Source organism: Propithecus coquereli, unplaced genomic scaffold (assembly GCF_000956105.1).
Source record: "Propithecus coquereli isolate 6110/MARCELLA unplaced genomic scaffold, Pcoq_1.0 Scaffold473, whole genome shotgun sequence".
In the NCBI taxonomy this organism is placed as follows: domain Eukaryota; kingdom Metazoa; phylum Chordata; class Mammalia; order Primates; family Indriidae; genus Propithecus; species Propithecus coquereli.
The window spans coordinates 2,060,109-2,087,125 of NW_012150541.1; the positions used below are offsets into that span (position 1 = coordinate 2,060,109).

Here is a 27,017-nt window from a genome sequence, read left to right on the forward strand (position 1 = left end):
ACTACTTCTGCCCCCAGACTATTTAAAGTTGGTCATCAATTTATTTTTCAAAGCATAGAATTGAGCAGCGTTACAGCCGTGGCGCCTTGCGTCTCGACTCCGCACTCTCTGACCTGGAAGGGTATGGCTTCTCCAGCTCTCGCAGCTCAGCCCAAGTGACCCATGGCCAAGCGGTACAATGACCCAGACAGGCACGTGGAGATGGTCTTCCCTTCACCCTCCTGCCTGCTAGACCAGGAGTTCCAAGGAGGCAGGGCCCAGGGCCCCCGACACTGCTGTCCTAGAACCTGGCACGTTACAGGCACTCGGTAAATAGTGGGGGAATAAGTGTGCTCCACCCAAATAGTCAAGTGGTCAACAAACCTTAATCCTGCCCAGTCCGCCTTTTAAAAAATCTTTAAGTTATAGTAGGTCATATTAAATTGGCACAGAGTGGGGCCAAAGCCAACTTGACCTTAGCCTTTGTACTTGTGACTGTTCCCTGGGCTTCTGGCTGGCTGGCCCACCTTGCTCTGCTCTGACCCTCGGGCCCTGATCTCTAGCCAGACTCCTGCACTGCTTTCCTCCTCCCTCCTGCTCCCTCCATGGAGGTGTCTGGACATCCCAGGTATATGAACACCCGTGGGAGCCACGGCTGGGTCAGGAGCCCATCTCAGCCATCTGTGGGAATATTGTCAAACGAGCGTGTAAGTGAATGAGAGGCCACAGGGAGCTGTGGTGGCTTTGCCAGGTAGCATCCATCCCGAAGGACACCCAAGGTCAAGCCTCTCACTCTCCCCAGGCCCCACTCTGATGTCTCCATCGAAACTCTGGGTAAGTCCCCAGGCTGGCTCCCACCTGTTCTCTTGTCTGTTAAGGGTCCACGCCATCTCAGGCCCACACGCGTGACCCCGGGGAGCTTTCGATGACCACGCTCTCTGCCCAGGCCCTGCACACTCTCCCCAGGTGTCTCCCCCTCTCCTCCCACGTTCTCCCTTGCCACCCTCCTTCCACTCTCCATCTTAGACATTTAAATTGCCCCCCACTGTGCTTCCAGTCTCCACCCCTCCCTTCACAGACATCTGACACATTCTAGAAGGTCGTATTTCAAAAACACTGCTTGATCATACCATAAATCCTGCCCCCCGACTACACTCAGACCCACCAAGGCTCCCTGCGGCCTGCACACCAGCGCCTCTTGTTCGTTCACCTGCTTGCTCAGCGACATTCCTGTGAATGCTTACCGACCCCTTACCCTCTGGCCACCTATGGATCGCGCCAGTCCAGTGCCGATGCTGGGAAAACAAATAAGGGAAATACGCCCCGGGTGTGTGAAGGAGCCAGATGCTATTTTAACAGTGTCGTAAGTGACGTGAAGTAGGTTCCGCAGGACCACGGGAGAGTGTCTGCAAAGGAGCCCTGAAGCTGGGAAGGTGAAGGAAGGGTGGCTAACCCGGACCTCAGAGGTCACGCATCAGCCTCAAGGTCATTCCAGCAGAGCCCGCCTGCAGGAGTGGCGTAAGGGCTTTGGGCGGGTGCACAGAGGAGCAGGACGCAGCCTTGGCCCTGATGCGGCTTTGTCCAGGGAGGCCGGATGTGTGGCCACCAGCAGTTGCAGCACAAGGAGCAGGTGGCCGCGGTCGGGGTTCTGGGCTGGGCGCGAGGAAAGGCTCAGAGGAGAAGGCACAGCTAGAGCAAAGCGCTGGGCGCGGAGACGTGAAGCGTGCGTGAGAGGCGGCGCTTCAGTCTTCACGAAGAGTGCGGAACAAGGAGCCGCGAGGCCACAGACGATCGGAGGCCTCATGTGAGGGTCGGGGGTGGAGGCGCTGAATGCAGCTGTGAGACCCTGGCCTTCCATTTGCTGCCCCCAGCCCAGCACGCGCCTCCTTCCCTGGCTCCCGCTTCAGCCACAGTCGTCCTCTTCCCTGCCCCTCCTCACGCCCGCGAGGGCTCCCCCAGGGCCTCTCACCTGGACCCCGTGTCCCCACCCCTCCTCCCAGTCCTTCAGAGCTGCCCTGGAGGCCCCTCCTCGGGGCTGCTCGGCAGCCCTCACCCGCAGTGCCGTGCCGGCTCCGAACTGCCCCGGCGCCTGGCGGTCAGGAGTCACCTGTGCCCTCCCTGGCGTGAGCGCTGGGTGACAGCAGAGGAGACTGAGGGCAAGTGACCGGGTCCGACTGGGAAACCCTGGCTCTGCCGCTGACCAGCTGTGTGGCTGCGTTAGTTTCCTAGGGCTGCCACCGCAAACTGCCACAACCTGGGTGGCTGTAAACAACAGAAGTTTATTCTCTCACTGTCGTGGAGGCCAGAAGTCTAAGATCGGGGTGTGGGCAGGGCTGGGTCCTTCAGCAGGCTCTGGGGGCACATCCCCTCCACGCCTCTCCCCTGGCTTCCAGCAGCTTCTGGCGATCCTGGCTTCCCTCAGCTTGTCTGCATCTCACTCCGGTTTTCGCCTCCGTCTCCACTTGACCGCCTTCCTGTGTCTCTGTGCCGCCTCTTCTGGCCCTAGAAGGTCACGTGTCGTTAGAGTTAGGGCCACCCTAATCCAGGGTGATCTCATCTTGAGATCCTTAATTACATCCACAAAGACGCTTTTTCCGAATAAGGTCACGTTCGTGGGTCCAGGGATTAGGATTTAAACATATCTTTGGCGGGGAGACTGTTCAGTCTCCTGCAGTGACCTTGGGGTCTCGACGTTGGTTTCCTCATTAGTAAAATGGGCTCGTGTTGTCTGCTTTACAGCATTGTTGTAAATATTAGGGAAAATAATACATTTGAGAGCCTGGCTCATGGAGCAGAGTTGCTTTTGGGGTGATGAAAATGTTCTGGAGTTGGACAGCAGTGATGTTTGCATAACTCAACAAACATAAAAACCATTAAATTGCATGCTTTACAAGGGTGAGCTTAACGGTACATGAATTATTTCTCAATAAAGATGATATTTAAAAAAAGAGCCCGACTCAGGGCTGTTTCTTCATAAACCCTAGCTGCTATTATTATTATTGATGCGCCAGCAATAACTACTCCTAAAATGTTTTATGATAGTTTAATCTTTTACCTCTTTTGTCATGTTTCCCGCTGTGGTCACGAGTTCCCTTTGAAAGAGGAACCGAGGGCAGGATGTTTGTGCATGTCGAGCCCAGCGCCTCGCACATAGTAGGACAACGACGAATGTTTGTTTTGATTGTACCTGAGCAGTTCACGTGGAAATTATTTGTTGAGTGATTGCGGTGCTCATGTGTTAACTAATACTGCTGCCGTGACTGTTTATCAAACACACATGAAGTAGGATATTACTTTTACCCATAAGCTCCTCCAAAAAAAAAATGGACTAAAATTAAATTTCATGCCACCTGCATTTCCAACTTTATGATTGACAGCATGATATTAAGACCAAAAGTCTTTCTCCAGGAAATTCAATTAGCAATTGAACACTGAACTAGCTGGGATAATTCGTATTTTCTAATCATTATCTTATTACAGGTAGTCGAAAGCCATGTGCCGCTGTCCTGCTCGCCTGAGCGCAGTAAGAAAAGTCAGAATAAGAACATTAAGCTGCGTATTGCCTGACGCGCCATTGCTTCAGAGATTAAAAACTGAATTTTCAGAAGGATACAAATGTATCTTGAGGAAATATAGGACTCCTGAGTTTTCATTTTGAAAGCTAACAAAGTCAACTTAAAATTTTAATAGATTCGCTTCGTTTCCATTCCAGGAAAAACGACAGGACTTTAGATTTTAAAGGAAGGATGCTGGTTTTCCAGGCAGTAGCTGGGTTTCTTGGGCCTCTTGCTTTTCTAATTCTGCTCCCGTCATGCTCCTCCCTGCTCTGGGCCCCTCATCCCTGTTCTGGGAACCTCACTCCTCTCAGGGCAGAGGGAGGCAGGTGAGGATGGAGGTTAAGAATCCCGAGCCTTGGACACACAGGTCCGGACTGGGTCCCCAACTCTGCCAATTGAGCACCACGGCCAGAGCAGCGGCTGTGTGAGCATCCTCCTCCTGTCCCTCTAGAAAAGAAACCCGCAGTCTTCATCTCCCCAAACACAGGAGACTCTTCTAATCTTTCTCCCCTGTTCTATCAAGGGGAACAGAGCCCCGTATTCAAAGTGTGCTACATTTAACTTCCATGCTCTGAGATCTTCCAGTTCCCAAGTTTGCAACTAAGTATCTATGACATTCAACTTAAAACAAATTACATTCAGTTTTCTAACTCGGGGCCAGTAAGGGCTGTGAGAACATCAAAATTTTACATCTCAGAAACCCCAAATGCTTGAATTTTGTGTCTGCTGTTGTTTCCAGCAATCTTTAGGGCTAAATGATTAATTATACCTAAGACAGTCCAAAGCAATTATCTAATTAAGCTGTGTTATAGGCTGCCAGTCGTTTGGAGCAAAGCAAAGGCCTTTACCCTGGTTTCTCAACATCTGGCCTTTGGATGACTTGAAAGATAAAAGGAGATATGAGAACATTTTTATGACTAAGTAACAATTTCTAGAAATTTTCCACTAAGTAGAAAAACTTTTTTAGCAATTTGTTCTTCGTGATTAGAACGTGGTGACATGTTTTACTGTAAATGTTCAGATTATTTAAATTCAATGCAGAACAGAAAATGTTGCAATATAGAATGAAATGGTGCTATTTTCTTTTTAGGGCAGGAATGTCAGTTGTGTTCATTTCTACTTTCCCCTTGCCTATTTTTTAAAGTTCTCCTTCTTAAGTTAGACTTCTTAAAATCAACTTTAGTAAACAAAAATGCCCCATTACCCACTCTAAAGTTAGAAATACGTTTTATTTTGTAAAGATCATCTCAACGAAAGAGACACAGCCACCCCACAGCGTTGATGACAGAACTAATGCTGGGATGATCTACTTGGAGATACCCACAGACCCTGGTTTGGGGGGAAGACAACAGCTACATGTGATGACTTTTAATCAATCTGGCCTTCGGATGACTTAAAACATACAAGGAGATCTGAGAACATTCTCATGATGAAGTAACAATTTCTAGAAACTTTGGATCTGAAAATATTTAAAAATTCTTCAGTTACTCCAAACCACACTGGGCTCCCCCATCTCCAAAGAGTTCAGCGCCATGACTTTCGATCATGCACAGCTTAGCTCTCAAATGGTGCCGCGCTGTCCTGTGTGTCTCGGTGCCGTCTCATCTGTTGGGGTGCAGGCGTCCAGGCATGTTTCTCCCACTGTCCCTAGCACCTCATAAAACAGGATTGGTGGCGTAAACCAGTTGAATAATAATGCATGATTGTGTGTGTTTGCTCACCAGTTGTGTTCAAGATAGATACTTGACTAATTCAAACCTCTTCCTTTCATGGCATTTGAGTATTGAAATACTGTCATTCTGTTAAAGTTTGAGTGGTGAAATACCTATCAGTGGGCTACCGCTGAGCATAGGCCGAGCAAACAGAGGAGCAATAATAAATGACACAGGGACACCTTGCACAGTCCCTGCTTTGGAAAGAAGCTCAATTGTCTGAGGGAAGCTGCTAGAGTCTACAGCTTTATTAGCTGTTTCTTAAGGAGTAAGTCATACTCAAAGCCTTGGGTTGATGCCACATAGATTGTGTATTAGAACTCATTCCCTAAACCTGTAGTCCATGGATCTTATCCGCAGTCCTAAATCTGCTGAAATGATCTGCAAAGTTTTGTGGTTATGTATATGTGTGAAACATCCTGGGGAGAAATTAAGGAAGTTCATGTCTCAAAAAGGTTAATTGCCATTGTGTTAGGGGTGTCCATTTACGGTCAGATGAGTTTGCATGAGTACTTTGTTTCTAAAGTGGAGAGATGTGGCCACCTTGCTAAATGATGGAAGGTGCTAGACATATGGGAACTCTAAGAACTGCCAGTTTGCTGTTACCCAAATTGCCATTTCTCCACAAAAAACAAAAAACAAAAAAAAACCCTTATTTCAGCATCAGAAACCACCTTGTAAATTAAAGTACTTTACGGTCTCACCTTGGCAAAGAGAGAAATGGAAACCAACCTGCAGGCCAAGGTTCCCCATCACTTGAGGGAAGATGACACCCCTAGGCTAGCGTTGTTCATCTCCAGAGGGCAGGACATGGCCTCGACTGCACTCTGAAAGGTCAGACGTGTGTCATGGTCCTTGGCTAAGTGCCAACTTCTGCCTCTGCAGGTTACAGTCTTTAGCCAACTTGTTCATTTGTTAAAAGAATCTATACTTTTATTCTCTAAACTGGAGGTTGGCTCAAAGGGTTCTTTCTTAGCTACTGTCATTCCCGGAGGTGTCTTTATCCTATTAATGCTGTATTCATATCAGGGAGCCACGGATGACTAGTATTCCTGTGGGCAGATGTGCTAACAAAGCATAGGACTTTCCTGAGATTGTCACTCTTTGGCATAACATGTTGACAGAAGCCTAAGCCACGGATCTGCCTTTATTAATAATAAAGAGAACTATGACCATTCAGGCGCTGACATGGGGCCTCCACGGAGCTGAAAGTTTTAACGAGCTGACGTAGCAACCCTGGGAAGTAGGTACTGTTAGCCCCATTTTACAGGTGAAGAAACTGAGGCTCAAAGAGATTAAGGAGTCCAATCAAGGTCACACAGCTAGTAGGTGGCGGACTGGAACTCAGACCTGAGCTCCAGAGGCAGCCGCCCAGCTTTGGGGCTGAGACTTCTCCCAGGATGTTTGTCTGTTCTGTCCGGAGCCGTCCACTGAATCCGGAGGCCAGACCTCACCCCTCAAGGGGCAGTTCTAATGCTCTGTATACTTTCATTGGTTCCTTTACTCACACATCTCCCATAAATTAAATAAGTAAACTATAAAATATATAAATTTGTACTCATCCTTATGTCAGACCCCATCAAATATTCAGGAAAATATGGCTGATCAGCATAAATAATTTAGATGTAAATTAGTTGTCCTTAAAAAAAATTCCCTCTGAAATGTGTCTGCTAATTCAGATATAGTTATTTTCTGAGCAGATGAAACATCTTTTCCCTCAACTTTTCTTCCCAGTAATATATCTTTGAGACATAAAAAAAAAAGAAAAACACACATAAAGGCAAAATGCAGTCTATTCTTTACCACAGAACATTTCAAACGAAAAAATCCTCAGACTTAGTTTTCAAAAGATTTGCAAAATTAATGAATGCAAACATATGGCACAGAAATGTCCTTTCCAATTAAAACCTGAGAATAGAAATAAATCGGTATTTCTCCTTTCATTTTCTTTCTCATTAAGAACTGTGTCTTAGCCATAAACAAGAACCTATCCTTAAACATTACATTCTTCTTCTCATTTCTTTTTCAACAGGGGACTTATTATGTTTGAAAATGAAACCTACGTCTTAGAACCATTGGAAAATGCAACCCAGAGGTACAAACTCTTCCCAGCAAAGAACCTAAACAGCACGTGGGGATGGTGTGGATCCCATCATAACACGTCAGACCTCGCGGATAACACGTTCTTGCCACCCTCTCACATGTGGGCAAGAAGGGTAAGAGGGACACCCCATTTCAAGTTTCTGGGAAGCTAGGGCCTCAAGCTATGGATGCCCAAGGCTGGGACATCCGGAGAAACTTTGCCACCAAGGGGTGGTGTCTGGGGGACGGAGGTGCCCAGTGTATCCAGGCACTTGACGTCGTGTGGAAGAGCGTGACCACCACTGAATCTCCGTCATCGTGTTGCCAACGTCAGCCTCAGACTCCTTCAGACATTCTGGGTAGAGTCACATAGTCAGGGTCGGAGGATGACCAATCACCGTTCACGAGATCTTCCATGAGACCCTACCATGGGCCTAGCCCCAGGGTTGGGCCCCCACCATGGCAGGCAACACAAGAATGGACCCCGCCCCGCCTCCAGCAGCTCTCCTCCTGCTGGGGCAGAAAGACCATATGGAGGTTTCTTCATTAGCAATTCTGGGTTCTCATGGTACTTTGCAGAAAATTCTCAGTCTGTGCCCACGTGCTTGTGCAGAAGTGAACTGCATCATTGCCCACGCGGTGTTGCTTTAGAGTTTTGCTGACCCCCTAGTCCAAGCTGCAAATGCCTGTCTTAGCTCCCTGATGGCACTGTCCAAGCAGTCTGTCTTTTCTGGCCACCAGCCCCTGGATCTGCTCATAAAAGATCTTCCTTTCTACTGCAGTACTAGAGAGAGTAGTTGCCTAACAGAGTCTGCTCTGTGAATAGACTTTCCTCTCTGATACTTCACATGCAACACCATGAAGCCTCCGCCCCAAACACCTGCCTGTCCCTTTTCCATCCGCTACTGTGTGGGCAATACAGGCAGGAGTGGCCCTCTATTCCCAAGGACTAAAGGTGATCCTTCCCCATGTTTGGCTGGAGTCCCTGAATTTAAATAAGCACAACCAGATAGGAAATCATCAACAATTTCCTGATTTTCCATCTCTGGATTTCCTCTTCCTCTGTTGACAAGAAAATTCATAGATAGGATGTCACTTATGATTATGTTTGACTGTCTGAGGACACCTTCTTCAAGGTTCCTCTCGACACGCTTTGTCTTTCCTAACTTTAATTTTAGTAGACCATTGTATAGCATTCAACATTTTGTGAATATTATTCTTGGTTCATTCTATTCATCATTTTTCTGAATTCAAACAGTAAGGGTTATCCTAAATGATTTCTTCTCATTCTTGAAATTCCCCTCATACCTGTGGATAGGTGTCTGTTCCCCCAAACTACTCTTGGTTAAACCAGTGCAGGACTCTTAACTCCGATTTTAGATTCATTCTTTTTGGTGCAGGCGTCCTGCTCGTGCGACCCTCACTCCCCCTTTGCTAGTGTGTTTCCGAGATTTTCTGCGGCAGGTGCTGGCAACCGCCTTTCCTTTTTCTGACCCATCCCAGGAAGGGGGACGACCTCTCCCATCGGGTGCTGTGGCTTCGTGCGGGGCGGGAGAGGCTGTAACCTAATCCCAGGGAACGGAGCTTGGCAATCACCCCCATCCCAGCCCCACCGGCTCAGGAGGGTTTCAACCTGCTGCTGCGGTTCTCCCCCACTCATCTTAGAGTGACAAATTTAAGAGCTTCAATCACACAGACCAGCCTCTGTGGTCCCACGCATGTTTATTTTACTCTTCAAACACTTTTGCCTTTGATTTTGTGGATAAGATGTGATTAAGCTGTAGCTTTATAGTCATAAACAAGTAGAACATTTGCACGTTGTCTTGCAGGCTCTTGACTCTGAGTGCCTCGTTGAATGCATGTTATCCACATTATAAGATTTACAATTTGACGGTCTAAATGACACTCAAATATGTTTGCCGTTTTATTTAGCAGTACGAACTTGGTCTGTCCTTGCCAGCCATATTTTAACTCTTTTAGCTTGCAGCTCTCTAGAGCTGATTGTAACTCCCAGTCATTTTGACTCGAGAAACGGGGAGAAGCCGAATCACGGTGCTGTTTTGTTAATAATGCATATTGAAGTGCAAGTGAACCTTTAAATTGAAAAGGGAAGGCGTCGATGCCAGGTCGACTCAGTGCGCAACATTCCTCTCTAGAAATAGCTGTGATTGTTTTTACGGAAGAGAAAGCATCCTGGACTTAAAGTGCATGTGTATAATGAAAATGGTGCAAAAACTAATTTTCAAATAAGCGGAATGCTTGGGAATTGCAATTATATAGAAGATTGTTTTGGTTAGCACCTGTGCTAAATATGAAAGGGATGTTACCTGCCTCACTTACGCTGCCTTTATTTTACGCTTTAAAAAATCAATATAACTGCAGCTAACTAATCTTGTTTATGCAGCGCAGAAACTGCATCTGCTTCTTCCCAGCATTTTTCCGCCCCCGCTAAATGTTAACTATTGCAAAGATTGTTTTGCAGACTGTGAATTTTCTGCACTTGTTCGCATTTTTCTTCATGGAACATCAGGAATAAATCTGCACTCTGGGTCTACACCAGCTATAATATAAACCTGCACTATTGTTTGTCATTTTTACAGGGCTCTATGTTAGATTTTAGTGAGAGCCCGAGTCGCCCCTGGAAGGGCACAGAGAGACAGGGAGTATCATAGTCAGTTCTGTCCTGTGCGGATTTTTAAATCCACTCTGCTCACCTACATTGGATTCCCCTCTCTGTGGGCTTTGCATTCAAGATTGCAAACTAATTTTCACATTAGCCTGAGCAAGCTGTGAGGAAGGCAAAGGCAGTCAGTCTGGGGAAAATCGCATAACACATCCCAAAGGCAAATGCAAATTACTTTTGAATTGTCCTTTCTTTAGGGATTATCTGTGCCATTGTTCCCCTCCATTAGTATGGATAATTATGAGTCACATGTAAAAGTTGCTGCCTTCTCTGGAAAGAAACGTTTGCTTGGGCTGCTGTGTACATACAGGCGAGCCTGTTAGGGAGATACTGTTGTGTTTTCTCAAATGCAGCCATTCTGAAATGACCTGGTGCTATTGCTTCTGTGTTTCTAGATAGCCTAGCATACTTGTTCCATAGAAGCCATAGAAGTGGTGGTAGTAGTAATAGTAACAGCAACATATATGTGGAGCCTAACAATAGTTGAATGTCAGGAATGGGCCAGAACCATGTAAAAACTGATTAATTATGACAGGCATGTTGAATTCCTCTCTAGCATGACCATCTTGCATCCTCCTCTGAGAGACCACATCCTGTTCTCCTACGGCCTTGGTGGTTCTTAGAGCTTGATGATGGAGAAGAAGCAGCACCACTGCCTTGGCCCTGGGCTTTGAATATCTATTTGTGGAGCTGAGGTTCTAAATTTCCCAGCGTGGATTCCTCCTGAGTGTCAAATCCATTAAAACTCTGGATAAATAAATAACAGCCCTTACTTGTGCCACCGGTTTTTTGGACTCAATTTCAGTACTTGCCATTTGTCCCTAATTAACGTTCAGTTTATCAGATTCAGCCCATTCTCCTAGCATATTGTTTCTTTTGCTTAATTCCGCCAGCCTACCCGCTAGCCAGGCCTCCCAGGCTGTGGCCCAGGCAGATAAAATCAGCCAAGAGTCACTGACAGGGATGGTGGAGACGACCTTTGCCGACCAGGATCAAGCTCAACTTACAAATATTCATGAAGTGACCAGAGAGTCGAGGTCTGGAGCCCCACTTGAAGTGGTGCCAACTGTTCCTTGCTCACAGGAAGATGAGCCAAACTTTGGGTTCGTTTAAGGTGCTCATCTCGCCAGCTATGGAAACACTGGCCCTGGTTCCGTGGTCATTGTTCTTTGCTGTCCGGGGCGTATCACAGCCCACTCGGGTGTGTTTGCCACCGTCCATCATGACTGTCTCCAGCCGTCGCCAGCTCTCACCTGCACAGCTGCGCGGCCTCCTCACTGCGCTCTCAGCTTCCGACATCATCCCCTCGGAATCCATCCTCCTCCCGGCAGCCAAAATGATTTCTTTAAAATCTCACATTCGGGGACTCTCATGCTCTTAGACACTTAGGCTGCCATTTGGCCTCCTTGCCACGGCCCCAGCGTCCTGTCCCTATCTTGGGCCTCTTCTTGTCCACTCGCCCCCCTCACTAGTGGACTCCAGCCGTACTGCCCATTGCTCCAGCACGCCAAGCTCTCCCCAGCCTCAGGGCTTCTGCAGCTGCTGTTCCATCTACCTGAAACACTGTTCCTGCAACAACTTCCACACATACCTGTGTTGGGGCCAAGGAAACTTCTCCTTCACCCTCAGAGGGTTTGCTGAAGAATCAGCTCGCAAAAGGCAGATTAATTGGAGAAAAGGCATACGAATTTATTTAACATGTCTACACAGGAGCCTTCGGAATGAAGACCCAACCCGTCAGTGGGGTGCAGAAGCTTACATACCATATTGAGGGCATGGAAAGAATGGGGGCTTGAGCCTGGCAAAACATGTGATGGGAGTGGGGAGAAGGGGAATTCTGTTGAGGGACAATAAGTGCTTACTGGGGACAATCCAGTGGGCTTGAAGAACAAAATCTCATTTTGAAGCAAAGTCTGTTGGGCCCCAGAGCAGACAATGGTTTGTTACAGCAGTCTGTCTAGGTTTGTGAACAGACGTTAGTCTTCCTTCCTGTGACGTGAGTTCAGTTCTTGAAAACTCAGAGAAGGGAGCAGAGGTCATTATTTTCTTCTTTGGTAGGTCTGGACTTCAGGCACATAAGGAACTTCAGAGAATCCTGTGCTTTGGGAGAGACAGTGGGGGCCTGGGGGACAGGAGGTCACAGGGATCTTGAAGCTCCCTTTTCAGTTCGGCATGTACAAAGCGCCGTATTTTGGGGTATCAGATTCTGAGCCCCAACACCTGCTTTCTCATCCTTCAGGGCTCGGTGAACTTAGCCCCTCCTCCAGCTTCATCCTGATTGCAGACCCTGTTTATTTCCTTTGTTGCACTTTGTCTTATTTTTGTTAATCCTGTGTTGTCTTCCCTTCCTCCCCCCGCCAGGAGGCAGGAACCTTGGATTCCCCGGCCCCCAACACAGTGTCTCGCACACACAGTGCTCCCAGTAGGTGTTGTGGGACGAACTAACGCTTTACAAATGTTCTGACCCGTATGAAGAAAGGATTGCAATGAGGATTTATTGTCACCCTAATCTCAGCTTGCTTTTCTAACTCAAGTTCCCAGTGCCAGAGCTCTCGCTGCAGGCTGTTTGGAGAATATCTATCCCTGGGAACTTGGCTGTGATGGCTTTGAGAGGCCCAGGAACTGGTTCCCTCTTGAGCAAGACTCATAGAATTCCTCTGTCTCCACCTTGGAACAGGCTCTTGGGCCAAGCCCGGAGGCTCATGTTCCTGTTTGGGGAAGGGCCTTTGTTCATGACTCAAAAAATGAAAATTCAATCAAGCAACCAGTTTCGAATGTTGCTCTCTATATCACAAGTTTAAAATATGATTTTTTTTAAACTGGGCAGCCCAGATAGGTGGAAATCACGTGGAGGTAATTTAAGCCTCTCTGTATGTGCAACTAAGGGGGCAGAGGACCTCGGAGGCTGAGAGCCGGCCACTCCCCCCGCCCCCCCGTGTTTTATTATCATGCGGTTAAGCTTCTCTCTGAGCTTGCAATTCTCTGAATTCATGAGAAAATGTGGACTTCTCTGAAAACTGCAGAGACAGGGAAATTGTGTTCATGTGTTTGTTTTCATTATCTGGAATTGTGTATTTTCTAAATGATGAGCCAAAGCCAGTTGGAAATGGCCCCCGGTCATTTATTCCACCCCTCCCAGGCTGAGAAGTGTAAACGGCTAAACATCCAGAGTCCTTTCAATGCGTTTTTCAATAGGGGATTAATTTGTTTTTTTATTTCTAGAGCTATATTTTCTTCTACATAATCAGTTGAGTTTATTAATGGCTAATCAGGGAATTGTGGGCAAAAGAGAGATTTCTGCTTCTTTCATACCTCAGTAAGGAAAGGGGGCAAGATCTTCACACTTGCAGAAGGTGTCTCATTTCGTGTGCACCGATGGGAACCAGGGAGGCTCATTTTTTTCCCTTTACAAGTAGCACATAGTTACTGCCATAAAGCACGCCTACAGCGTGTAGCAGCAAAACATGACACTTTTTTTCTTGTAACATTGTAAAAATATGAGAAATTATACCTTTCATGGTGCTTTATTTTCCCTTCCTCCATGAGGTTTCCAGATTTCTTCAGGGACACCTAAATTCATGAATCAGCACAGCGGGGCGGCAGGTAGGAAGACTGCCATAATACAAACATTTTTCTTGTAAAAATCTGTTCGGAAGGTCCTGGACTGGTGGGGGTTTGTTTTATAAAAGATGTTTCCCTCAGGATCGTGCGACTGGAAACCCAATTCTAAGCATACTTCAGTCACGTTTGCTCTTGTCTGAGCGAGTGCTTACAGCAGGCAAGGTCCGCGCTTTAGGCAGCGTGCGGAGCAACTCATAAGCCAGCAGTGTCGGTCGTCAGGACCGAAGACCAGTTCAGCCCCGTTTCCTCCAACCGCATCTTATTGCAGAAACAGAAGGTTTTGTTTTTTGTTTTTAATGTTTGCTTTCTGAGACCACCTACTATGAATTGCTTTATTTCTCCTAAAAATGCCTTTGGGATTCTCTCAGTGATTCACAGAAGAGTGTGAAGGCTTCTGGAGAAAGTTTGATTAAAATTTAACCAGCTTCAGAGGCTGCCTTTCTGGGTTCATGTTTCCGCTGCCTGAATCTTCTCCGTCCCCCACCTGATATCCAATTTCCATATTCTTCTCAACTGTTTCGCTCTTACAAAATTCCCATTCTCCAGTGGCAGGTTTCAACCTTTTCTTTTTTTTTCTTAACACCATTTCTTTCTGTCTCTCTTTGCTCCCTTCTGTTTCTCCTCCTCATGCCTCTTTCTGGCCCGTTTGTCAGCCTGGCTGTTCTCCTTCCTCCAGACCACCCCTTTCGTTGCTTCTAACTTGATTTTTAAATGATTATGCAGTTCCTGTTCAAAACATACTCTCTTCCACTTTTCCCAAGTCACAAAACAGGTTCGTTTGGACCATACAGACGAAGGGAACATCTTGATACGCTGAATTCCGTCATCTTCTGCAATGATTTTCAAATGTGCTGTGTGTGGTCCGCAATAAATGGCCTTTGACTGGCTCCTGTTCTAGAGAGCGCTTTGGTTCTGTCTGTTTATGTGCCCGTCTTGTTTAGTAATGATCTTGACTTTCGGTGATCCTATAGTTGATGATTCAGCAGAAAGGTTAAAATCCTTTTTAAGGATTTCCCAAATGGAAACAGAAGCTGGTCACTCATGCCGAGAAGGTTTTTTACAAAGAGATTGTTGGGGTTGGGGTCAAACTTCTGGATGGAGTGGAGGTGCAGGGGAGGATGGTGGGGACAGATTCTCACTTTGAAGTGGTTGGCTTGAAAGACATGGGCAGTGTTCTGGAAGCCCCAGAGAGGCATTAAGGGAAATAAATTCGTGTTTACTTTTGGCAGCATAAAAGAGAGACCCTCAAGATGACCAAGTACGTAGAGCTGGTTATCGTAGCAGACAACCGAGAGGTAAGAACTCTTTGAAATTTCTCAGCATGGTTAGTTAAAAACAAAAAGAAAGAAAGAAAGAAAGAAAGAAGAGAAAATGTTTAGCAACTTATTACTTGCTTTAGTTACCCCATTTTCTGGGTGCTCTTAAAAGCATTGGAAACAACCCATTGAAAAAAGTGGTTTTCTGACTTTATAAAGCATACGATATTAAAAATGTATCTGATTTTATAAAATAAAAGCAAAGCCTGCAGGAAAAAACAGAGTTGCTCAGTAGCTAAGCTCTCAAAACAAAGAGAATTGTTGAGAGGAAATGACAGGTGGCTTTAGATTGTATTTTAAAACATTTTGTGGAAAAATTTAGTTTTTAAAATGTCTGACATGTTCTAAAAGCGAATGAATGAAGGTATGAATAAAGGCTGGAGAGACACAGCAGAAAAATCCTACCCTCTGATGTATGGCTTGATACTACGTTAGTTTTATCTTTTAATTAATTTTGAATTAGTTTTTTCTTTTAGATTATCTTCTATTTATTGCCTCATTGACATATTATGAATTAGGTGACATTTTCTCATGGACTCATTCAACACACATGAATGAAACGTGCTTGACAATTTCTTGGAAAACTGTTCCCATTCCGGAAGGTCAGATTAGAGAGGAGAATGCGGAATTTGTTAACTTCTTATCCATTCTCGTCTGTGTTGTTTGAGGGGTTGCCATGAGCTTCTATTACTTTTACTATTCAATTTTTTCAAACAAATATAAAGCAAATTTCTCAGGAAGCTAAAATCAAGTTGATGACATGAAAAATGGCTTTGGACGGCCTTTTCGTTGTCTGTATCCTCTTTGCCAAAACATGTCACTGCCTCCATCATTTATGAGGATGGAAAATTGCAGAAGTTGCTATCTTACGAGCACTTGGCTTGGGAGAGTTTCAGGGAGTTTCAGGGAGTCCCCAGCCGGGGAAATTACTCGGCAGGATTCGAGCTCATTTCACCATAAACCCTGGACGGTCCCGGGTGGTTTGCAAAAGCCCAAGACTGTACATTTCCAGGAGCTGGGAAGATGAGATTTGATTGATATTCTTGCCATTATTAATACTGACATTTAAAATTGTTAAGTTTCAGAGGCAAGGAAAAGATCTGGAAAAAGTGAAGCAGCGATTAATAGAGATTGCTAATCACGTTGACAAGGTAAGTTCTTTTTCAGGTGATTACATTACTCAGATCACGTAAATGTTCGGAAACGAGGTTGAGGGAATTGAGCACTTCGTGAGACTTACCAGGGAGACCAGGCTCTGGGCTGGGCCTCGGAACTTGGGCCCTGGGCTGGAACTGGGAGTTTCCCGTCCTCTGAGCCCATAAGGCCTGGGTCCTGGGGCGGCTTCCAAAGATGCCACCTTGACTGTGGTGGCCTTGGGGATACAGCTTCCTCCAGGCTCTCCCCTGGCCAGAGTGCCAATCCGAGAGGACCTTGGACTCCCACGTTAGATCCCGAACCCCTGCAGGGTGCATCCAGCCCTTTTGAAAACCCTTGAGTTGGGGCCTCTCCCAAGTCTCCCTGTGGCAGATTCCCCAGGCCCCTTGAAAGCATCCCCATCGGTGCAGCCCTGTGCCAGTGTGGCCCTGAGGGTGGGCTCTCATTTATAAGGGACCCACAGGTCTATTGTCCTGGGACACAGAGACTGACCTTCAGTTCAGTCAGCTATTGGAAAATCCCTCACCAAGAACAAGTAGGTCAGAAACACCTTTCACGAAGATGATGTCTTTACTGGAAGAGCCCCTGGAAATTTGGTCTAGCCCTGGGGGTATTTGCCCACCAACTGCTCCTCACATTGCCTGTTGGCAAGGAAATGGGGAAGCTGTCTGTCTAAACCATCTGTGCTTCACCAACACATGACTCCCGGCCTAAAGCAGGGCTTCTCATACCTGCACATTGGAGTTGCCTTGGAAGCCTTCAAAGACATTCTGCCTTCATCACGTGGGGGCCAGGGGCCGGATGGCAGTACTTTCAGGAGCTCCCTAGCCATTCCCACGTGCGACGTGGCTGGCAACCACAGTCCTAGAGCACCTGTAGCTTCTAAACAACACTGTGTGTCCTGCCTGTGAGGACAGCGTGAGAAGGGGCCTGGTCCCTGCTGAGCCTTTCAGACACAGCCAGGATCCTCTGAAATGGTCAGATTTTCCACACAGTGGTTCAGGAGCGTGCTTCGCTGTAGCTTCGTTTCCGAGCAATCCTATTATATTTGAATGGAGTTTTCTAAGTCTTTAGAGAAATGAAGGCAAAGGTCCTCCCAGAAATTCAACTCCATTATACAAAGCCTTATACGTGGTACCAGGCACTGAGCATCAAGAATTCAAAACGAATCACACGTGGTCCCTCCACTTAAGAGAGTTAAGCTTCTTGGAGAAGCAGACGCACAGAGCACTTGGCGTGGTCCAAGGCATCAGAAAGGAGACTCATGCTGCGACCTGAGGTTACAGAAACACAGAAAAGAGTCGCTCACTCCTCCAGGGTCAGGGCGTCTTTGCAGGGAGAGAACCCCACAAGGTGAGTGCGGTTTCACCCGAGCAGAGCATGGCAGGGCCTGGCTTGTGTTCCGCAAATCTGGACATGGCGTGTAGCTCCTTATGACTAAAGGGAGCACGTGTGTGTGTGCATGCATGTGTTTGTGCATGCATGTGTGTGTGCACGTGTGTGCATACATGTGTGCATTTGTGTGTACTGTATGCGTGTGTATCCGTGTGCATGCACACTCACGTTTGTACGTACGTACATGCACACACATCTAGGGCAGGAGGGGATGAAGCTGTAGGGACTCTGAATGCTGAGGCCCCGGATGCCCTACAAAGCTGTCTTGACCTTACTCTGCAGTCAGTGGAGAGCTAGATGAATGTTTTTAAGCAGGGGAGAGATACAGGATTATACAAAAATACCCCTGCAGTCAGCGGAGAGGACGCAGTAAGCAAAGACAAATAGGACCGGGTAGAAGCCAACCGCATGGAAATGATGAAGGCCTGACTCCGGGCAGGGAGGTAGAGCTGTGAGAAGGTCGAGGATCCAGAGACATCTGAAGAGATGGGGCTACTGATACATTTTTTCAGCAGTCACTATGTGCCAGGCTCTAAGCGCTTGGCTTACACTCCAGGTAGGTGCTATTGTTCCCATTTATAGAGCAGAAGAGGCCGAGGTGTGCAGAGGTTGGTAATTTGCAGGACCAGGAGCGAGCCCTAATCTCGTTGACTTGGCCTCGACTGTGGCACTTGCTGGGAGTCCCAGGACCCCGTGGCCGAGCGGAGGGTGAGCAGGAGTCCAAATGGCCGCAGTCTCGTGGTGAGGAGGCAGCACACGATGCCTCATATCCCAAAGAAAGCAGGCGTGGGAAGAGGAGTTTGGGGGGCGCTCTGAGCAGTCAGAGATCTGGGCCTGGCACTCAGAGAGGCTGTGACTGGAAGGAACTTTCTAAAACTCAGAAAACACACGTGGTCATCAGTGTGCATCAGTATGTCGTCACCCTTGTCCAGCAGACCTTCGAGGCCGGTCAGACTCCCTGGCAACCCCTGCTTGTGGATACGTTTTCCGTAGCTCCTCTTTGCAAAGGAAACTATATCACAGAGTCAAGATGCAGGAGAATCCTGGCGACAGACAAGTCCTTCTGGCAGGGAGGCTGAGGGGTGGTCCAGGGGGGTTGTCACGGACAACACGGGAGTCAGACGGCATCTCCATCCCGGCCGGGCATTAGAATCCTGGGGGACTTCTGTTTGTCTATTTGTTTGCATGTTTACTTTTTGAAACACTGATTCCCAAGTCTCAGCCCCGGGATTCGGATTCGATCAGCCTAGGGTAGAGCCTGGGCACAGGTACTTCCCAGGGTCCTCCAGCGATTCCAGCGTGAGGCGGGTCTGTGACCTGCTGACTTAGGCCAAAGGTTCGGGTGCCCTGGCCGCCAGCACAGGCCACCGCCCCAAGGCGAGCGAGTCAGACCACTGCCTGGAAGGCCTCGGACTGTCCTCAGACTGCACAGAAAGGAGAGAACGTGAGTTCTTCTTAGGCTGCAGGAGTAAAAGCAAATGATGAACTATATTAAACCCGCAGCGGAAATTGCTGAAAACCCCATTTTTAAAAGTGATATGTTTTGGCTCTCGGTGTTTGTATTTCTTTACGTTTTATTCTAGGTTATATCTTGCTTCAGTCTGCAAAACCAAAAACAAGCAATTGGGGGTTTGTTAGTAATTTGCGCTGGTAGTTAAAGGACACCGTGCCTCAGAAAAGTCCTGAGGGACTCGGTTGAGGGTGCCAGCCTGGCTGTTCCCATGCCCGTGGTGGGGAGAGAGCCCATGTGCTGGGCACAGATACGTCCGGCCTGGCGTCCTTGTCTGCCCCCAGCAGACCCCAGAGGCCCTGGTGGGGGCACCCAGGGTCCTTAAGAGACTGTGCATCCACGTCTGTCATCTGGTGGCCCCTGGCTCTGTAAAACTTCCCAAATTTCAGCTTTGCAACTCTGCAAGTGGGAGCGTCTCGGCCTAAAACACAGAGACTGTCCCCGTGGCAACTTCCTCATTGGCTGAAGTCTTGGCTTGCCCGGGCTATTCTAAATTAATAACTGCTGGGCTGTGTTGGCATGGAAGACACAGAAGTGATTGAGTAAGAAAGGTGACATTCTGGGACATTCAGGAAATCCCCCCACAAGTGAAACACAGAGCGCATGGTTGACACGCATACTTGCAGGACGACCTCTGGACACTTTTCCCGGGTCCTGATTCCTGCTGGGGAGCGAGCGCCTTGGGAGGAAGTGGTTGCCAGGCTTTGCCTCTTTAACCCTTCACCTCCCATCTGCCTTCTTGTTCGTCGAGGGGCTAGCACCAGCTGTGAATTCAGTGATCTACTTGTGAAAATACCATCTTCTGTGTGATCAATTTCTCTGGGTATTTTCACTTGTGTGACAGTTTTCTTCCCCTCTTCCCCTCAGACCAGTTGCCCGAAGGATGCTCGTTCCTTTGGCAGATCCCGGGGGATTCCACCCCCTTGTTTCTTCCTGAAAGCCTTCTTGACCCCACCCCACCCAGGACAGCATCCCTGGACGTCCTGTTTGCACAAGTGCTGGGCAGTTCACCATGTTGGAGTTCACTGGAGTCATGGCTAAGCGTTCCATGCCACGAGCCTCCTGATGACCTCTGAGCGTTCGGGTGGCAGTGGTGAGGGCATCCTAAGCTTTGTCCTCTCTGCTGCTGCCAGGCCTAGCCCACAGCAAGAGCCAAGCAAATATTTGCTGCTGTCGGGTGAATCTATTCAGCTGGGTCCCTGACTGTGTCCACGTACATTCTGGGATTTGCAAATGAGGCAAGCGACTGCCAAGCCTCATGTGTAAGCTTCTCTCTGGGCCTAGGGTCACAGCGAGCCTCTTGGAAGGGAGTGTCAGCACTTGCTAAGGTGGCAGTGTTACTTTGTGGTTAAAAACGTGAGCGTCAGAGTCAACTGCCTGTCTTCAAACCCCAGCCATGCAATTGCAATCTTGAGTAAGTTCCTGGGCTCTCCAAGCCTCAATTGCCCTTGACTATAACATGGGAATAAGAATAGTTCTTATACGGTTATTTTGAGGACTGAGCTGCAGCACAGAAGCACCTTAGCGTCATGCCTGGGTGTAGTGATGCTGAGTGTTAGCTGTGGCGCTGGTTGTCAGGAAGAACCAAAGGGAACCCGTCGGCAGCCCTGGAAAGAACTTTCAGAGCAGGCAGTAAAGGCGTATGATGGCTCGATGTGGGTTTCACACATATGACAGTTAATCAGTGGCACTAATTTTGGAGAAGGGGATTGTACGTTATATACCACTAAGTATGAAATCTGTTCAAAAGATGTGGTTTGAGAAGGCTAATTGGTGGAATGCAAAACCCATCATTATTATGAAAAGCTCCTGGACTAGTAAGCAGCAAACTTTTCACTGAGAAATGATGACAATGATTTTTTTGCAGACCTTAATTACTGCTTCCATACACCACTCCAGGGAAGCAAATGTAGCGTCCCCTTCACAGATGACAGCCCTGAAGCCCACGTGGGCTATTTGACTCTGAGGACATCTCTTAGCAGGCTGGTATTAATGTAAACATCAGCATTGCGTCAGAACCATTTCTGCTTTCTCATCACTGTTACCTTTGTATACAGTACAGCTGAAAATGTAATCTCTCAAAGGACGGCGGCCAAACATGTGCACTCGGAGTTCCAGAGCATTCCAGGAACTTAATTTTGCCTGGGAAGCCTGGGCTGGGTGCTCACAAGTAGATACCACAGGACATGCACTTCTTGATTAAAAACAAACTGTTGGGCAGTGTTTTAGTCATGTAATTGTCTCATTAACTCATTAATATAATGGCTATAATTGTTATCTGTTTGAAACGATGTTGGACCAAGGCAGTCAGTTTATATTCTGTGATGTAGTTTGTACTCTGGTCTTATTCGTCTGCTAACCCAATGCTCACCATGTGGCAGTGGGGACCAGCAAGGGATAAGATGAGCCTGCCTTATGCGGGTTAGAATCTGGGGTCAGATGTGCAACTTTGAGGAGTTTCTTGTACTTGAGCTCACCACATTGGAATGGTGCTTAACTATCCAATGCAGGGCTCTTCGAGTTTGTTCCTCGTTGGCCAGATGCTTCTAGCAGCTGAGAATAGGCCCTGCTGACACCTGGAGCTTATCTTTGGCTGCTGTCACTAGCCCCATTTTTCTCCTTGGCCACCTGGGGTCTCAGAAGATGAGGGCTTTCTCATTGGGTGCTGCCTATAGATGAGGGGCATTGAAAGATTTTACAGCCAACCAGTGGTCCCATGTCCTCACGCCCTCAACTCGAAGCACAGAGCCATCTCCCTGTCCAGGTGATGTGCGTGGTGACAATAGGTAGTCCATACCTCTACCCAGACTGCTCATTCTGGCCCCCCGGGCTTATATGAGACAAATCCATCCCTCGGTCATCGGAAGAGTTACTTTCCCTTCCTCTGACCAGGCTATCTACCCATGGAGTATGTGCTGTAGGCCGAAGTCAGGAACACATGAAAGTGGGGGACAGCCAGGGGATGAGAGTACTCGCTTTCAGTGGTGTCCCTGAAGCTTTAGTTCACAAGCCCGTGAAAGATGAACTGCATTGAACAGATCTTTCCCATGACAGCGTTGGTGAGCTCACTTCTGGCTGTGGGGAGAAGGATGGTCATTAAAGTTCCCGAAGAAGGGTTTTGTTTATGCCTTTATTATTCTGAAAGATATTGACTTTTTCATTTAATTAAAACCTTCTAGGTTGATTATAGGTAACAGAATATGATAATGTCAGCCAAGGCTGAGTCTTTACTGAAAAATTAATGCAGATTCATTTTCAGTAACTCACAGGCAGAACATTTTGCTTAAAATGAATAAATTATTGTCCTTGGCAGAAGTGTCTAAAAGATCCTAATTCACTCATTGTTTTTCTTGCAGTGGATATTAACCCGAGTCTTTCGCTATCACATACACCTAATGCACATTTTAAATCACCAATGAATCATTTGAAATGTGTGCTTCCATACAAATGCGGGCAGACAGTAAAAAGGCTAATAACTTCATCTATTTGGTCAACATATGAGAACCTAGTTAACACATCACTTTGCATCAGGCTCTGCAAATGCTTCTTACATTCTGATGCCATCGGAACAAAGGAGCACAGAGACGTTTTTCTCACCCGTGTCAGTGAACTTCAAACAATGCAAATCTGTTCTGATTTTCATTTTAAGTTCTCATTAACGTGATCCCCAAAGAATGCCTGTCTTCCCCAGTTTTACAGACCACTGAACATTCGGGTAGTGTTGGTAGGCGTGGAAGTGTGGAATGGCGTTGACAAATGCTCTATAAGTCAGGACCCGTTCGCCAGCCTCCACGAATTTCTGGACTGGAGGAAGATGAAGCTTCTACCTCGAAAATCCCACGACAATGCACAGCTCATCAGGTAGGCGGTTCCGTCTCCCCTCTGCTTAAGTAAATAGCACCCTCTGCATGCCCTCCCTCCTCCTAGTGTCACCTACGTGGCCCTGGAGCTACACACCTTTCTGCAGAGCACACTGCCTTGAACAAGGGGGCTTCTCAACCCACATCAGTGGGGTACATGCCGTCCCTACGTGAAATTGCAGATCTATCAGGGAAGTCTCTCTTTGGACGCCCTCTTCAGAACTCTATCCCTTTTCAGAACTCTCATTCACTTCTTCCAGAACACAGACATTTTCTTCTATGCCAAGTTTTCTGGTCTCAGTCTTGAAATAAACTTGTCCTGACTAGGCTATTTTTTCAAAAAGGCTTATTTCTTTTCATTATTAATGAAAAAAATGTATGTTTATACAAGATCTAAGGACAGTACATTGGGTGAGTATTGTCAGATACCTGGAGAAAAAAAAAAACTTCATTCCTCCTCCTGTTTTGGCTGTTACTCTTTGGTTTTTTGAGATCAGAGAACACGAGGCATAGAGCACAGTAACCTGTGTGCCTTCTTTAAATCAGTATGTATTGAGTACCTGTTAGGAACCAAACAGTGTTTTAGGGGCTTTGAACACAATGGTGACCAACACTGTAAATTTCCTGTTCTCAGAAGTCTCCAGCCTGGTGGGAGAAAACAATAAACAAGAAAATTTCAGAGAGTGATAAGTGTATGAAGATAAACCAAGGGAAAGAGTAGCTATAATATAACATAATAGATTGGTGAGACTTTACAGACACCTTTATGTTTAAAAGAAAAGAACAATCTTATAGTCTAAACTGGTATAAAGTAGATATTTCCAGAAGTAACAAATTTTTATTTAAATCTTTAAACTGCTTCTGACATCATTCTTTTGTTCTCATGTTTATATCGCCGAAGTGAAAGCTTCAGGGACAGAGACGCTTTCCTTTGGTGAATTAGACGCAGCTTATTGAACATTTATGGAAAGTTAAAAACCTATCCTGGCCCATTCTCACTTTGGGGCATGTCTACCTCTGAACGGAGGCTGGTGGCGTTCCCTGGGGATTTAACTCTGGCCATTTTCACAGGGGTTCCTCCCTCCCTTGGATGTTTGTGGTTGCCTCAGATTTTAGGCATTGATTAGTCCTGAACTACTAAACGTACATTTTCTGTATCTCGAGTCAGAGTGTTTTGTTTTGATTTTTCCCAAATGGAGTCTGTCCAACTTGAACATCTGGAAATAAGTTAGCATCTTATATAACCTATTTATATACATGTATAATTGTATCTGCTCATATGGTCTATATAGATGTAAATATAAAGGCTGAAATTCCTACTACTGTGAATGTGAGTATGGTGGGATGGGTACACAGACGAATAGATGGATAGTTGAGGTTTTATATACACTTACCACCTTCTGTCCAATTGACCATGGCTAAAATACCTAACTTTTCAAACAATATATGCATTATCTGTGTATATGTAATATATGGCCATGACAGCATTGGTAAGTCATTAGATTTCTTCAAAGGAGATTCAACAAATACAATGTTTAATTTTTCATTCACAAGGTTCAAATTAGCAGCATTTTCATTAGACAGGTCCATGGCATTATGAGATTCAGGTTAAGCTTCCAGATAGGAGGAAGCCTGCACCAAAGCTAGAAGCTTCCTGGGTGCCAAGGCTTTGTGGATGCTTACTTATTCTACACTGGCTCCAAAGGATCGATCATTTTCCTGCCAATTTCAGTTTTGCAGGACATTTTGAAGGAGTCTGGGTTTCTGGCAGAATTGTAATGAGTTACCCAGGAAAGCAAAATCCAGCCACAAGAGAACATCGAGTAAACCGTCCAATGCATTTCTTTTAGTTAACAGTGATTCTCTGTGATTATTTTCAACCTTTCCATCAACAGACACTGTTTAAATGAAGCATCTCCCTGTGGTCCATTAGAAAACAGGCAGGAAATGACTTATAAATGTAAAGTAATGACTAATCATTGGCTGAGTCTTGAAAACAAAACTCTAAAAGGATGATGGGACCATGATGCAACTGCAAAAATAAAATCTTAAGGGAAAAAAAATCAAAATCACATGTAAACATACCTTCACACAGCTATTTTTAGTTTTGCATATTCTGTTGCAGGAATGTCTGACATAATTTCAAATATTAGAAAATGCATCCACTCTGTATTAGATTAAAGGAAGTCCTCTCTTTTATTTCCTAGTGGGGTTTATTTCCAAGGGACCACCATCGGCATGGCACCGATCATGAGCATGTGCACCGCGGAACAGTCCGGAGGAGTTGTCATGGTAAGCCCAGGACGTCAGGACCTGGATTCCCTTGTTAATGATACCCTAGAAAAATCACTGCTCTTATTGCACTTTGTGAAGTTAGGTCCTTTCCTTTAAAGCTTTTTAGATTTTGCTCTTACTCAAGCTATATTTACGATCTTATATATCCCGCAGTATTTTAGGAGCTGTTTATAAGACAAATACAAGTTGCACGCAGGAAATGTGGGCATGTAGACTAGCTCAGAGGAGGCAAGTCTATCTCTTTTATCCCTTTTATGGAGAAACATCTGCAACTGGGACTTTCCAATCCACGAATTCCTCCTAGCATTGGAGCGAGCCAGGGCACTGGGGTTGCCCTCCTCACGCAGCTGTTGGGATGCACTGTGGTCTCGCCAAATGTTCCCATTTGAATGGTTTTCTGATGGTTCTTCCTCCAAGCCCAACAGCCGAACGTCTGAGGTTTTTGACGTTTTACCACTGCAAATGCTTTACATACCTTCTGGCCGGTGTACAATTTGTCTTTAAAATAACCTTATTCTTGGAAGGCAGAGACCTAGGTTTATTGCTTTACAAGGATAATTTTGTCATATATGGGCTATATATGTTTGTGAAAGGAAATAAAATGGGAAGAATATTTGGGACATCTTATGAATTTAAGAGGGAGGTAGCTTTGATAGGCTGCCCAACAGGGGACTCAGGCTCCACTCCACCAGATCATTAAAGGAGAGGTTTCCACCCCACACTGTCCCTGTTCTGAAAATTTAGTGCCCCCTGTGCACCAGCCCTCAGATGGGGAGTATCCTCAGAGACCATTCCTCCATCTCCTTTACATAAACAGAACCTTGCCCTTCCAAGAAGCTGTGAGTTTCTCCACGTTTTTTAAACAGAACATTTGTGAGTGTTCAGTTGTATTAAAGGATGGAAGGAGTTATGTTCTGCTGACTGCTATTTGCTCTCCGCTTACTGCCTAATCACATCTTCTTAGTGAATATACATAACAAATATTTTCCTCTTCTCTGGGTACAGCAGTTGGTAATTAACATAAGGCTGCACTAAATGTATTAGCTGTTTCAAGGGATTGCACCCACTCGTTGGATTCCTGGCTCACATGGGCTGCTCTCTGGTTCTCTGAGAACATAGAGCCCTGTATGTGATCTCCACCCTGGAAGTCACTGGAAAGTTTGGTTTTTGTTACTGCCAGGTTAATTTCAAGTCAGATCTCAACTATATTTTTACAGAGCAGCCTATAAATTTTTAAGAGGGAATAATTTTCTGTTTCATGGTCCCATGGTCAGTTGCTACTGACTTTGCCACTTAAAGTTGGCATAAATATTTTTTTTAGAGCTGAAACTGAATTCTTCCTAAGCGTGGCAAGTTCTGCCACCATGCGGTGCTGAAACGTCCCTGTCACCGGTCTGACTGTATTAAGCAGCTTTCCTCAGCTCATATCCCTTATTCTGTTTTTCATATGAAAATTTTATTAAGATTCCTTCTTTAAAAGCTACAGGGAAGCCTATTTAAAAATATATATATATGAAAATAAGTGTGAAGAATATAAGCAAATTATGTGTCATTCATTAAGAAGTCAAGACCAAAGTTAATTATCAGGAAATACGTTTTACTGATTTGACGGTAGTTAACATCATCCTTAGACACACTCCTGGTGCATTGCACATATTAGAGAAACATCACGTAGGATGAAACTGCTGCAATACCTTTAATTTCTGTAAAATTCATGAGATCAGCAGGATCAACATCTTGACCATACCTCCAACTTCTAGACCAACTTTCTCCAGCTGTGCCTCTAAAGTTAAATTCATAGGTGTTACATGTGACTATGCCTCATTCAAGGACTGACAAATCTAAGAGGAAG

General features: G+C 46.1%; 1 protein-coding gene across 1 annotated transcript in view; it reads left to right on the forward strand.

Moving 5' to 3' along the window:
• Positions 1–27,017, forward strand: part of ADAM12 (ADAM metallopeptidase domain 12) — a 307,846-nt gene that overhangs the window by 220,744 nt on the left and 60,085 nt on the right. The window contains exons 6-10 of the mRNA XM_012655353.1: positions 7,281–7,464; positions 14,864–14,929; positions 16,030–16,101; positions 22,702–22,871; positions 25,078–25,162. Of these exons, the coding sequence (XP_012510807.1) occupies positions 7,281–7,464; positions 14,864–14,929; positions 16,030–16,101; positions 22,702–22,871; positions 25,078–25,162 (577 nt within the window). The remainder of the gene's footprint in view (positions 1–7,280; positions 7,465–14,863; positions 14,930–16,029; positions 16,102–22,701; positions 22,872–25,077; positions 25,163–27,017) is intronic.